The sequence below is a fragment of the Notamacropus eugenii genome, chromosome 5, assembly GCF_028372415.1.
Source record: "Notamacropus eugenii isolate mMacEug1 chromosome 5, mMacEug1.pri_v2, whole genome shotgun sequence".
In the NCBI taxonomy this organism is placed as follows: Eukaryota; Metazoa; Chordata; class Mammalia; order Diprotodontia; family Macropodidae; genus Notamacropus; species Notamacropus eugenii.
The window spans coordinates 209,210,165-209,225,530 of NC_092876.1; the positions used below are offsets into that span (position 1 = coordinate 209,210,165).

Genomic DNA, 15,366 nt, shown 5'->3' on the forward strand with positions numbered 1-15,366 from the left:
GATCTGAGGCTGCTACCTATAACTTCCTTCCTTACAGTTTATAGGCATTTGACTGTACCATTCAATTCATTATCCAGATCCAAAAATAAAACTCTGCAGATGTTCTAATAAATTACGCAGCCCTATTTTACAATGTGTTGCTGATGTGCCCATTATATTGTGACCTTCTGTCTGAAAGAGGCAAGATAGATTTCAGTAAAAGCCTCAATTTCAACAGAGTTATGCCCCTTTTCTGCCCAGCTTTTGAGGAGGTTACTTTTATTTTTTTTTTAACTTTTTTATGTTCCCACCTCAAATAAATTGGAATAAAAATGGAACTCATTGTTCCACTGAATATAGTTTAAGGGAAAAAAACTATAGAACTTTATAGGAGCTAAAAGATTCTTAGGCCAGGAGGTACTGGGGGTAGAAGTTAAAACAAAAAATAAATTGTTTTATTTGACAATTCTTATAATTATACAAATAAAGACTGAAATATGGACAATGTGTCCTGAAGTGGTGGCTTCTGTATACAACATGAGAATATTTGCTCTCTTCTGCTTTTTCTTTTTTTCCCTCTTTGAATCATCTCCACTCATGCTATTCATTGTCCATCAAGCATCATTTGTGCTTTCCAACTTCCACAATACTACTCCCTACATCTGTGATACCAACTCCTTCACTCTTTCCCTTTATGTGCCTACTCATCTTTTAAAACTCAGCTCAACTCCAATCTATTCCTCAACCTCCCTGTCCTAAAGTAATCTCTCTCTGAATGTCCTCTGAATTTCAAAGGATGCATTGACTTCCATGAAACTGAAATAACTTGTGGGAAAAGGTTGTCATTATCTTTCCAGTGGCTGCTAGGTAGTGCACTGGCTAGAGCACTAGGCCAGTAGTCAGGAAGATCCAAGTTCAAATTCAGCTTCATTTACTGGCTGTGTAATCCTTAGCAAGTCACCTAATACTGTTTACCTCAGTTTCCTCATCTATAAAATAAACTGAAGAATGAAATGGCAAACCACTCCAATATCTTGGTCAAGAAAACCTCCAATGAGGTCACAAGGAGTTGTACACACCTGAAACGACTAAACAACAACAATCTTTCCAATATTTCTAAGTAAAGCTTCAGAGTAATTTGAATATCCCTAGTGCTAGAAGCATAGTGAGAGTGAAAAGGAAATTACTTATTCCCAGTCTAATATCAATTGGGCCACCCACTTTAGCCTAAAACAAGGTCAGCTGCAGAAAAAAAATAATTCCACACCAAACAAAACAGGTTTGATCAGAGGGACTCTTACTATGCTCGTGTGGCTATGGGTTTGACTCACAAAAGAACAACTGTTAACCTTCCTCTATGGGAAGAATCTACAATTCAGTGGAGAATCTATAGGTGACTGGAGTAACTAAGTGGAAAAATCACATGATTAGCTGCTCAGAAAAGCAACAAGCTTCCCCATTGCTTCCCTGAATGAGCTATTGATACTCTAGAAGCTGAGGCAATACAAATGAGATTTTACCCTTGAAGCATCTTCATCCACACATATTTTCCTTCACCCAGTGGAGGCATGAAAAGCTATAGATGATATGCCCTTACATCAAATCAAGCCAACAAGTATTTGTTAAGTTCCTACTATATGCTAGGCACTGTGTTACATACTACAAAGAAAGACAAGCACATTGCCTGCTGTCAAGGATCTCACATTCTGATGGAAGAGACAATATGCAAATAACTATGTACAAACAAGACAGGAAGAGAATAAATTGAATATCATCTTAGAAGGAAGATGCTAGCATAAGGGGGATCAGAGTAGTCATCACCAAAACAATATGGCATTGGATAAGAAATAGAATAGTGGATCAGTGGAAGAGATTATGTACACAATACACAGTAATAAATGACCACAGCAATCTAGTGTTTGATAAACCCAAAGTGCCAAGATTTGGGGACGAAAAAATCATTATTTGACAAAAACTGCTGGGAAAACTGGAAAGCAGTTGGCAGAAACTAGGTATATGCCAACATCTTATAATGTATACCAAGATAAGGCCTAAATGGGCACATGACATATATAAAGGGTGATATAATATTATATTTGTCAGATTTATGGACAAGGGAAGAATTTATGACCAAATAAAAGATAGAGAGCATTATGGGACATAAAATGAATAGTTTTCATTACATCAAATTAAAAGATTTTTTACACAAACAAAACCAATGCAGCCAAGATTATAAAGGAAGCAATAAAATGGAGGGTGGGAAATTTACAAGTTTAACAAAGGCTTCATTTCTAAAATATATAGACAATTGAACCAAATTCATAAAAATGCAAGTAAGTCATTCTTCAATTGATAAATGGTCAAAGGGTATGAATAGGCAGTTTTCATGAGAAGAACTCAAAGCTATTTACAGTCATAAAAAAATGCTCTAAATCCCTACTGATTAGAGAAATGCAAATTAAAACAATTCTGAGGTATCACCTCACATCTATCAAATTAGTTAATATGACAGAAAAGGAAACTGACCAATGTTGGAGGGAATGTGGGAAAACATAGACATTAATACATTGTTGGTAGAGTTGTGAACTGATTCAAACATTCTGGAAAGCAATTTGGAACTATGCTTAAAGAGTTATAAAATTGTGCATACTCTTTGACCCAGCAATACCACTAAAAATTCTATAGTTCAAAGAGTTTTTTAAGGGGAGAGAGGACCTATACATACAAAAATATTTATAGCAGCCAAGAATTGGAAATTTAGGGATGTCCATCAATTGGTGAATGACTGAATAAGTTGTGGAACATGATTATGATAAAATACTATTGTTCTATAAGAAATGATAAGCATGATGTTTTCAGAAAAACCTGGGGCGACTAACATAAACTGAAGCAAAGTGAAATGGGCAAAGCCAGGAGAACACTGTATACAACAACAGCGATATTGTATGATGATCAGCTGAATGCCTTAGCTATTTTCAGCAGTACGATGATCTAAGACAACTGAAGAACTTATGATGAAAAATTCTATGCACTTCCAGAGACAGAACTGATGGAGTCTAAATGCATACTGAAGAACAATTTTTAAATTTTTATTATTCTTAGATTCTATGTCTTTATTTTCTTTTGCAACATTCATAATATGGAAATGTTTTGCATGACTGCACATGTATAATCTATATCAAATTGTTTTCCTTCTCAAGGAGGAGAGTGGGAGAGACCTTAGAACTCAAATTTTTTAAAAAATGAATGTTAAAACTTTTTGTTTGCATATAACTGAGAAAAATAAAAATAAATATTTAAAATTAAATTAAAAAGGGGGAAGGAGGAAATGTTTCTGGCAAATTATAAGATGTTATTTGGGACTTGAAGGAAGTTAAGGAATCCAAGAAATGGAGATGAGAAGGAAGAGCATTCACAGAGAGTGAAAATAAAGTGTTGGAAGATGTGATGTTCTGTGTGAGGAAAAATAAGACCAGTGTAACTGTATCACAGAGAACATGAAGAGGAACAAGGTTTAAGAAGACTTGAAAGATAAGAAGGAGCCAGATTATATTTGATCCTGAGGTATTTGGAGGCCACTGGAGTTTCCTGAATTGGTAGTAAGGTGACATGGTAAGACCTGTACTTTAGAAAGATCAATTTGGCAGCCAACCAAAGGACAGACCAGAATGAGAAAGGCTATTGCCATAATCCAGGCATGAATTGATGAGGGCCTGTATCAGGGTAGTAGAGGTGTCAGCAGAAAGGGATAAAGATGAGAAATATTGGGAAGGTAGAACCAATAATATTCGACAACTGATTAAGTATGAGGGGTGAGGGAGAGTGAGGAACTGAAGATGACACCTAACTGGTAAGCCTGGGTAATAAGAAAGATGACAGTACCCTAAACCGAAACAGGGAAATTAAGAAGAGGGAAGGGTTTGGGAGAAATATAATGAGTTAGGCTTTTGACATGTTGAGTTTAAGATATCCATTGGACATCTAATTCAAGATGTCTAATAGACAGTTGAAGACATGAGACTAGAGATCAGAAAAGAGGTTAGGTCTGGATAAATAGATCCAAGAATCATTTTTATAAAGATCATAATTGAATCCACAGGAGTTGATGGAGATCACACAGCGAAATAATATAGAGGAAGAATAGAAAAGAGTTCAGGAAAGAGCCTTGGGAAATACCCATGGTTTGGGGATCTGACCTGGATAAAGATCTAATAGGCAGCAGAGATGCATAACTGGAGGTCAGGAGAAAGGTTAAAGCTGAACATGTGTGAACAAGGGGAAATTTTCCTTGCTATTTACTTTGCTGTTCTGCTTAATTAAATGAATTTTTAAAAAAATTAATATGTACTCTGGTTGGTCTGGTAAAAGTGAAACATATAGGGACTTGTGAGCTATGGTTTTGAATAGTTAGACTGTAACGTCAGACTCTAACGTCTACTGATCTTGCATGTAGGAGTAGCTTTTAGGGACATGTTAAGGTGTAGTAACTCAGTCTTATATCTATATTATTTCTTCTCCTTACCAACTACTTGAGGTTTGACAAATAGTCTTGTATTGTTACTTATTGTTTTATGTACCTATATGTTGTTAGAGCCTTGTCTAGTCCTTGGAAATTTCCTGCTAACCCATTTCAAAGATGTGCCACACCCTAGCAGTATATGAGATACTGAACAAAATTCCATGAATGAATGATAACCTGGTCTCCCATGCTTTAGTGTCCAGAGACTAGTTCAGAAGAGTTGAGTTAATTCAGAAATCTAGGTCATAAGCAAACTTGACACTTCGGGGTTTTTTTTTCATGAGCTTGTGACCACTTGTGCATAGGAGAGTTTCTCAGAAGTCCTGCCATGAAGAAAAGTCTATCTATAACAACCAGCCTGAAGTTAGCCATGGGTGAGTCAGAATCTCTCACCTTTTCCCTTTTTCTTTCCTTTGACCTGTCAACAAATTACAGAGCTTAAGATTTCCCAAGCATAAATCTGGGAGTAGAGGGAACAGATAATACCTTGCTTCTTCATTAATCACCAACCTGTATCTCCCCAAAAGCAAAAGAACACTCCTCATACACATTCAACGTAAGACTTTCCTTATATGAAAGTAGAAAGTTGGCAAACCGTTTTTGCGGCCGCCATATTGCCCTCTAAATATCTGAGCATACTTGAAGGATTAGAATACTTCTTTCATCTCCAGCATTCCAGGGGAAACCTCAGGAAACTATCTTTCAAAAAAACTCATTGGACACACATTATGTATGGGTTGTGTCCTTTTCCCCATCCTAGCATAGACACTAATTTACCACATAATCACTCATTTGGAGAACCCTTTGTCACTCAAATTTAAGAACTGAAATGAGCAGAAGAAACTGATCAGGCTTCCCTTCACTATGAGACCTAAAACTCACAGAAATTCATTTTAATGGTTGCTATAAGTGATCTCACTTTAACTGGATTCAGGAGTGGGGTACCTTTATTAGAGTTAATTCATATGCATGTGTTTTAGCTTCAGTTACTAGAAGGAAAAGACCATTGTTTCCTCTACCATTATCAACCAGCAAATTTTTAAGAGTCCACACAACTTTCACTATCAAAAACCCTTACTTTTTTAAGATTTATGAACTTAATCAATTGATTTCTTCTCTTTCTCCTTCTGATCCTTCTATCCCAGATAATTTGGTCCCTGCCACATAGGCCATGGATAGCCAAGGAGCTGAGATTATAGAAATCCAAGTCTTCAGTAGTAGAATTTTTAGTTATTTTACTGATCTACAGCATGTTTTGAATTGAGAAATTCTCCTTTATATAGTTTTGGTTTATTTACAGTGCCTAGAAAAAAATGTCTTTTATATAGTATGTAATCAATAAATATTTTCTGATTGACATCTAATGAGTTCAACATAGTGAAATAGAAACCACACTGGAGAGTAAGGGGAGCCTGGGCTATATGCTGTGTTTTCCATTTTTCTAGTCATCTTGTCTCATCTGCAAAATGAGGAGGCTGAAAGTATATGATCATTAAGGTCCCTTTCAGTTAAAAAATACTATGAATTTATAGAAATACCATCCTTTTTTAACAACGCCCCAAGGATGAGTATGTGACAATATTAATAAAGGTATCTGAAATACATAAGGCAAAATCTGCCAAAAGGATAGGACAGCAAGTGACAATGCTCATGCTGCAGTGGCAAGAGTTCAACTTAGGAGTCAGAAGACTTTGGTTCAGCCTACATCTCTTCACTTACTATCTATGTGACCTTGGGCATGTCACTTAAATTTTAAAAGCTTCACTTCCCATAACTAGAAATGGCAATAATAATACTTGACCCACAGTTAGTTCTGTTACAATGTTTTGTTTGACAATGTGAATTTATTTTGATGAGGCTGACATGTTAGGGAACAATTTGAACATAATGAGAATTTCACATTTGCTTATGCTCAATTTTATCCTTCAGAAACAGCACAAACACAGAAAACTATACTATTTCACAGTAATTCACAAGCTTTTGACATCTACTTTCACCAAGAAATTTCATGCCTTTTTCGGAGTAAAATGTCACATTTATTGTTTATCTTCTGGTGCAATAGGAGTTGTGGGTAGAGGAGGCCTGGTCTGAACCCAAGCCCTCCCCTGTCATCTTCTACCACATCCAAGGTCCCCAAATTTCTAGGAGTTGCAACGTCCAAGGGCACCCTTTCACCCATATCCATTGATTTTGCCAGCACAGTTTCATAGGACCTACAATGTGTTGGCCAAGTAGGAGCCTACAGCCCTACATACTACAACTATCTATTATAGTACTTATGCATTTCTTAACTATTTAACATATATCAAGCTATGCTATTATTTTATTGGGTTTTCACATTTTTATGTGTCACTGATGAAATTTTTGAGTGTTATCAGTTATAACCCCATTTTTCCATGAACCCCATAGTTTTTATTGCATGATTTTGCACAGTACAAGATTTTTTAGGAATGCATATATTGAATTATAGTAGAGCTTATTATATATATTTTACAGTGTTGCTTTGAGGCTCAAATGACAAACCCTACCTCCAACTCTCTACTAAATGTCAACTATATGGCCCACTGGTGAGTCAACCTCAAACAATATAAAATTAAACTTACCATGTTCTACCCCATATTTTTCTTTCCCCCTAACTTCTCTATTTCTTTAGATTGCATCACCATCACCTAGACTTTAGAATCATCTCGGACTCCTCCTTCTCCACATATCCAACCAGGTGTTATGTACTGTTATTGCCAAAGCAGGATCATCCGTGCATTCACTCCTTCGCTTCATACTCAGTTTTCCAACCTCCAGTCTATTTCTTCTTCAAATCATTTTTTGGGGGGAGGAAGTAGAACTAGACCTGTGAGTTCACTGACAATGAGTACTTCTGGTAAAAACTCACAAGCTAGGCAGCTAGATGGCACAGTGGGTAGGGTGTTGAATCTAGAATGAAAAATACCTGAGTTCAAATCCAGTCTCAGATACTTACTAGCAGTGTGACCCTGAAAAAATTGCATAACTTCTCTCTGCCTCAGTTTCCTCACATGTAAAATAAGGAGGATAACAGCATCTACCTCCCAGGTTGGTTGTGAGAATAAAATGACATAATATTCAAGAAGTGTTTTACAAACCTTATTATTATCCCTCCAACAATGCAAATCAACAGCTATTCTGCCACTTACAGTCTTGAGAGTTGACTGGTTCAAAGGACTTGCCCAGAGTTATACGGGTCACAGGAAGACCTTGAACCATCACCACCCTCAACTCCACAATACCCCTTCAGACTTTCATGGGGAAGGCCCAGAATCATGAACCCAAGAATCCTGAGGATAGTGTTTTAGTGATGACAATAAAGAGAAGGCTTTAACATCCACTTTGCCTTTACACTCAAAGCACCATGGGATTTTTCCATTTTACTTGAAGCTGAAATTCTCCATTAGTGTTGCCTTCCCGTTAGAATAGGAGCTTCTTGAGAGCAGAGCCTGTTTTACTTTTCTATTTGCATCCCCAACCCTTATTACAGTGCTCTACACATAGCAAACAATTAATAGATGCTTTATTCATTCCCCCCTTTATTCTTGAAACAAAGTAAAACAGTTAAGTAGAAAAAATAGTGACCTCATCTGAAAAGTGTAAGCAGCACTTCCTATCTGTAGAACCCGCCTCTTTCAAAAAAGTTAGCAGAAATCTATTTTCTCTCTCCTATTCCCTGCACCATTAAGAAATTTTCTTGTAACAAATAACAATAACATTTTATAGTATTACGATGTGCCAGAACTTTACATTAAATAGGCATAGTCAAGGGAAAGAATTGCTTTCATGGCTGTATACAAAAATATACATGTCTCGTTCTGTGCCCAAATGCATTTATCATAGATCCTCTGGAATCATGAATGGTACTGCATTGATCTTAGTTCTTGAAGTTTTCAAAGTTTTCTCCCAGTTCTGCTCATCCCGCTTGTCATTAGTTTATAACAGCACTCTAAATGGGCCTTTTTTATAATATTGATATAGCATAAATAGTTCTTCTGGTTCTGCTTACTTGACTCTGTATCACTTCAGATAAATCTTTCCATATGTATTTGAAATCACCTACTTCCTCATCTCTTACACATTCATAGACAATGTATTGTCATTACTCAATTAATGGACATCCCATTAGTTTTCAGTTTTTTGCCACCATAGAGCTGCTATAAATGTTTTTTTGTACATAAAGGACATTTTCCTCTTTCTCTGATCTCTTGGGTATCCTATCCTATTTCTTCTCTGTACCTTTGCTCATACCATCATTCAAATACAGAATTAGTAGCTCCTCTCCTTCTGTCTGTTGAAATCTGTTCTTTTCCTCAAGGTCTAATTCAGGAGCTTTCTCTGATAATACCTCTCTACCACCCCAGCTCTGCGGATTAAACTGATCTTTCCCAAATGTTTTTGGACCTCTCCTGTGTGGTTATCACAATTTGTCTTGCATAAGTTAATTATATACATGCTTTCCTCATTTATTGTATTGCAAGCTCCTCGAGCGAGCAGTCTGTGCCATATATATCTGTTTTCTCCAGAACCAGCACCGTGCCTTGAATGCATAGGGTACTTAGTATAAATAAAAAAACCAAATAAATGTTTTTAAATTCAATTAAACTGAATACAAAAATACAAATAATAAGTATCCTGGGATATTTGTTATATCACATTCCCTGCCAGAAAGTAAGAAAGAAGAGAACCTTTTCAAAAGGTATAGCAGAAAAGGATTTGGAATCAGAGTTCCTGGGTTCAAATCCTATTCTGCCATTTAACTACCATGAGTATGTCACTTAACTATTTCAGGCCTCAATTTCCTCACCTCTAAATGAGAGGGTTGGATTAGATGAGTTCTTTTTTCTTCTTGTTTTATTTCTTTAAAAAAAAAATCAACTCTACAGTCATAAGTTACATTTATAAAAGTAAATAGTTGCCTCTTAAGTACCCAAAAGATTGCCTAGATTTACTTCAATGCAGGACCATTGATGTGCATCAGGCTAATTACCTATTCCAGGACTGTTGGAAACAAATGGATTTCAAATAAGGTCCTTTTGAGCTCTATGTCTATGATCCCCACATTAATTTGTACTCCAAATAGCATATTCATGATACCTAAGAAAAAACAGTGACAATATTCTTGCTTTTCTATATGAAGATTCATATGTCCTCTCTCCCTGCTGTTATACCTGGAATAGGTTTTTATTTGCTAATTGGCAAGTCTCTTTCTCTTTCATAGATCTGCTTGTTTTTTAAAAAAGGACATTAAAAAACTAAGGTCTTGGGTAGGATTTACAAGAAACATTTCAGCGATATCTGACTTTCACTTGGGAATTGATTTCCTTTGGAACATATTTTAAGTCATTTCTCCGAGTGACAGCAATATACACGTACCAAATCTTTCTTTCTACTTTGCTGGATTTTTCTACTTGGGTATCATTTAACTTTGTTACTTCCTATTCTAATAAAAAAAAACCTGACCTGAGGGAATAAATATTCATTGAGAGGTGAAATGGACAAAATTTAGTTAATTGACTAGAAATAAGAAGTAACAACTAATGATAACACCAATGTTTCAAATATGAGAAAAGGGGTGAATGGTTGTTCTGCAAAGAGAAAAGATTGATGACCTGTAGAGAGAGGAAAGAAGTGCTGGGAAAAGGTTGTGGAGAAGAAAAATGGTATTGGGATCATAGGTGCAGATAGAGAGATTAGCCTTTGTGAATAGTACAGATTCCTTATTCTGTGACTGGGAAGAGGAAAGGAAAAAAGGATGATGATGATGATGAAGTTTGAGAAATGGAAGCAAGAGGCAAAGAAGGTCACATTGTATGGAACCAGTGTTCTCAATTAAGTAGGTCATTTTTAAGCATGGGAATTAGAGGAAGGGCTGGTGTCAGAAAGAGAGAAGAAAAGATTTTAAAAGCAGCTGCAAGACATGAGCTAACAGATTTATGTATCACAATTATGACGTTTAAGAGCTACGACTGAATCCTAAAGAAAAGGATAGATATGCCCGGCACATCTTACTTAATTCTAAAAAATCCTAGTATATCATATAGTTTTAAAAGGACTTCATCCAAAATGGTGAAATTTTGTTTTCACTTATGGTAAATCCTCAGTTTTACAGAAAACCAGACAACAGATAATACCTCATTCCCTGAGGGATTTCTGGATACCTAAAATTTAACTGCACTGTAAAATAGAACCGGAAAACTTATGCAAATCTGATGGACTTCAGAGTCCTGTGGGAAGCATAAATACAATAAACCCTAGCTCTGTCCTCACCTGATCTTCCTGGGAAAAAGAAGTAGAGAAAATTATCTTCCCCCACAGTCACATTTAGCAACTGTGCCAACTTGCTCAGGCAGCAATAGCAACAGCTAAAATTTCTTGAAATTTCACTGTACCAATAGTGTACATGACCCTGTTTCTTGGCAGCAGGACTAGCCACAGAAGCACTAAAGCACCTTAAACTTCCCCAAAATATTTCTGCAGCTTCATCCCACTTCTCACTCAATGTCACAATTAATTCAGAAAGGCAGAAGGAGGATGTGACAAATCCTCTTATGTGGCACAGCAGAAGTTAATTAGTCTAGTTCATAGATACCTATATATTTTTTACCAGACATGATTTTATCACATGATGTTTTTGCCGTATGTGACTTCATCAGTATAGAGAGCTCCTAATGAGGCACTTCATCTACCAAGCAAAATGGCACCTTCTCTGTAACTTACCACCATGGGCTCTGAGAGGATAAGTGATTTATCCAGAGTTGGGAGTATAACCCAAGTCTTCCTGACTCTGAGACAGGATTTAAACTCAAGCTCTTTGATTCCAGAGCCAGCATTGCTTGTACTGTGAAGACTTTCTGGTGAGGATCAAATGAGATGATAATCTACATAAACGTGCTTTTTAATGGCAATATTTCATATAAATGAATACTTGTAATGTATGATCCTTGGTACAAAACCCTTCCTACACTTTCTTGTGGAAAAGGGAAGCAATCCTCCAAAACTACCAATCAAAAGAAACAGAAGACAGCATGTACCAGACAAATGGACACTACTACCATCTTGACAACTCTTTCCCCTCGGATCACAATGGAAATAATGCAGGTCCCTGAACCCAAGACCCTTAGGAGGATTGATGCTTCCATCCCAGTGCCCACAGCCATCATCCTGGGAAACAACCCCTGTGGAGATACAACTTGAAGACTAAGAAAACAAAACTCTTGCCACCAAAGGCCTTGGCACTCTCAAATGGTTCAACATCAGAAATTCTTTATTTTATCCATGGAAATTACATTAAAGAAGAAGCATTACTATCTGCTTTGCCATTGGCTCCTGAAGATTCGTAAGAACTTTCCATCTAACTTGCTGAAGTTAGAAGCTGAAACCTTCCATGTGTGTTGTCTCTACCACTAGAATGAGAGTTCCTTGAAAGCAGGGGCTGTCCTATTTCTCTTTTTGTACCCCCAGGGTGAAGTACAGGGAGTTTTGCACATAACTGTTCCATTCATTGGTTCATTCTTTCTTGAAGGTTATGTCAGTATAACATAAGGCCTTCCAAGCTAAAAATGTTATCAAGCACAGGCCAAATAAATGGCAGCTCAGCCAGCAAGGGCAGAAAAACTTCATGTCCAGAAGTTGGTAAACTAGCAGTAAAAGCATTTTTTTGTTTTGTTTTTTGACACAACCATTACATATACTTAAGAACAGTATTAACAGTAGAGCTACTTTTAAACAACATTAACATTTATACACTACATTAAGCTGGTAAATGTACATTTCCCATCAATTTTCTCATTTGATCCTCACAACAACATTGTGAGGTAAATATAAGTATTATCCTAGTTTTGTAGACAAGGAAACTGAAGTTCACTGAGGTTAGGTGATACCATGATACCATGACTGCCTACAATAATATAGTGAGTATATGTGGCAGCAGCCAAAGTATATCTTATTGTCTCCAGATCCAGCACAGTGAATATCCATACCAGTGAGATTGCAGCTATTTTGAAAGGACTATACGATGACCAGGTATAATGGCACATACTTGTAGTTCCTGATGCTAGAGGCTGATGCTCCTGGATCACTTGAGTTTGGAAAATCTGAGCTAAATTCTGAGGTAGGCTAACGCTGGTTGGGTGTCCAAACTAAGTTTGATCCCAATATAATGAGTCCCTGGACAAAAAGGCTACCAGACAGTCTGTTGGAGGGGCAAATCAGCACAGGCTGAAAAAGGAAGCAGGTTAAGATTCCAGCCTAGGAGGGACCTCTGAATCTCCAGCTTGGGAAAAATAAGAGGACTTAGTCTTCAAAAAAAAAAAGCTTTACTCTGTCAGTATATATTGTACATAGTATATCAATTTTCAAAGAATTAAAAGATTTAACACTAAAATTATGTAAAATATGATTTTAATTTTTCTTGAGGTTTTTCATAAAGCAATGACTCAAGCTTATCACTCTTCAAAATATCAAGAGATCTAGCATCTTCTTCCATCAATGAAGTTTGAAACTCATTCATTCCTTGTTATTCTGTGTGATTCTCATCTGTGTTATCCCACAAATCCTCTGCAGAGGATTTGCCCAACATAAGCCTTACTTGAAATTTTTCTATATTCTATGAGTACCTACACAGCACTCTGGCTACCATCCTTGACCCTCACTGCAAGATTGGCCCATTCCTATTCCAATATATTTCCTGGATATATATAGACAGCATATATTTCCTGAAAATATATTTATAAAATATTTCTTTTTGATGCTTGCACATAGGTTATCATTGCCTTACACCCACCTTGCGTCTCTCCATTGCTCTTTGGGTCATGTGCAATTTTGATTCTTCAGAGACTGGTGTTCCAGGATTCACAACCACACAGGATTCACCAGGAGGACAAGGCCACCATTATGTACATTAATTATCATTGGACTGAAAATGGACAGAAGTTTAGGTTAATAGAAAGGTCTTGACTGCAAAATGCCAGATAAACTGGCTTTTTCCATATTCTGAATTTTTTTCATACAGCAGCAGTATCAATGGCAATAGAGGTATAGAAAACAAACAGAAATCCTTAACTGATCTTGAATCTGTATTTAAGCTCATCAATTCGATCTCATATTTCACCATCCAAGTCACCATAAAGAAAACCCAATGACCGAAGTTTCATTTCCTTTCATTTTGCCTACCATCCCCTTAATCTAGGTGAGGGGTTCTTAACCTAGGGTCCATGAACTTGTTTTTCAAAAATATATTGATAACTGTATCTCAACCTAATTGGCTTCTTTAGTAACACTATATATTTTGTTTTATGAATTTAAAAATATTATTGAGAGGGGTCCATATACCTCACTGGAATGCCAAAGCAGTCTACCATTTAAGAACCCTTAACTAAGTGATCATAAGCAGGAAAATAAGCACTTTTTAGTTAGGGGTAGGAAAAAGAAAAACAGATTCTAGATAACTGAAAGGTTAAATTATCAGCTTATGAATGATATCAGTGCTTAAAGGCACCATTGCTCCTTGTGTGCTTAATTTTTCTGTAAATTAGTAGAACCAGTCTAGTTCTTAAAAAGTCTATGTATTGAACCATTTCCCAATTGATAAATGGGCAAAAGATATGAACAGTTTTCAGAAGAAGAAACCAAAGATATCTATAGTAATATGAAAAAAAAAATGCTCCAAATCACTATTGATTAGAGATATGTAAATTAAAATAATTCTGAGGTACAACCTCACACCTATCAGATTGGCTGACAGAAAAGGAAAATGGCAAATGCTAGAGGGTATGAAGAAAAATAGAGATACTAATACATTGTTAGTAGAGTTGTAAACTGGTCCAACTATTCTGGAAAAAAATGAAACCATGCCCAAAAAGGGATAAAGCACTGCATACCTCTATCCCAACAATATTGCTACTAGGTCTGTATCCCTAGTAGATCAAAAAAAGAAATCAAAGAAAAGGACCTATTTGTACAAAAATATTTATAGCAGCTCTCTTTAGGTGGTAAAGAATTAGAAATTGAGGGGATGCTCATCAATTAAGGAATGACTAAACAAGTTGTAGTATATGATTGTAATGGAATACTTTTGTGCTATTAAGAAATGACAAAGGGGATGGTTTCAGAAAAAAACAAGTAAGACCTATGTGAACTGATGCAGAGTGAAATGAGTAGAACCAGAAGATTATTGTACATAGTAACAGCAATGCTGTAATGTTGATCAACTGTGAAAGACTTAGCTCCTCTGATCAATACAATGATACAAGACAATTCCAAAGGACTCATGATGAAAAGTGTTATCCACCTCTAGAGAGAAAACTGCTGAACTGAGTGCAAACTAAAGTACATTTTTTTCACTTTTTCTTACTTTTTGGTGACATGGTTTAATGTGGAAATATGTTTTGTTTACATATATAATTCATATCATACTGCTTGCTTTCTTAATGGGGAAAGGCTGAAGGGAAGGAGAGAATTTAAAATTCAACATTTTTTAAAAGTTAAAATAAATAAATAATAAATGTTTAAGATAAAATAATTCTAAGTATTCTGTATGATTTACTCAATATCATTAATAGTCCAGAAACAGTTCCAAAATTATCAACAATTCCAAAATGGAGGGAATAGATAGAAGTAATTTTTACTTTTAGGAGTAATCTTACGACATTAAGAATGTTGGGCTCAGAAGCAAGACTTCCCACCTTTACATGGCATAATCACAGAAGTATAAACCTGTTAACAGTAGCAATCATGGGAAAAAATAAATATGGACTTTTATCCAGTTCTCTTGACTTCTAATATTGAGATGAAGAAAATAATAATTGACAATTATGTCGTTTTTTAACAAATACCTTCCTTATTTA

General features: G+C 36.0%; 1 protein-coding gene across 7 annotated transcripts in view; it reads right to left on the reverse strand.

Moving 5' to 3' along the window:
* CACNB4 (calcium voltage-gated channel auxiliary subunit beta 4) overlaps positions 1-15,366 on the reverse strand; it is a 344,733-nt gene that overhangs the window by 202,937 nt on the left and 126,430 nt on the right. For 4 of the 7 annotated variants that reach the window (XM_072611967.1, XM_072611966.1, XM_072611965.1 and 1 more), the window contains one exon: positions 13,305-13,436. The exons of the other annotated variants lie outside the window; for them this stretch is intronic. In XM_072611967.1, coding sequence (XP_072468068.1) covers positions 13,305-13,334 — 30 coding nt within the window. In that variant the 5' untranslated portion in view covers positions 13,335-13,436. The remainder of the gene's footprint in view (positions 1-13,304; positions 13,437-15,366) is intronic. 7 annotated transcript variants of the gene reach the window in all.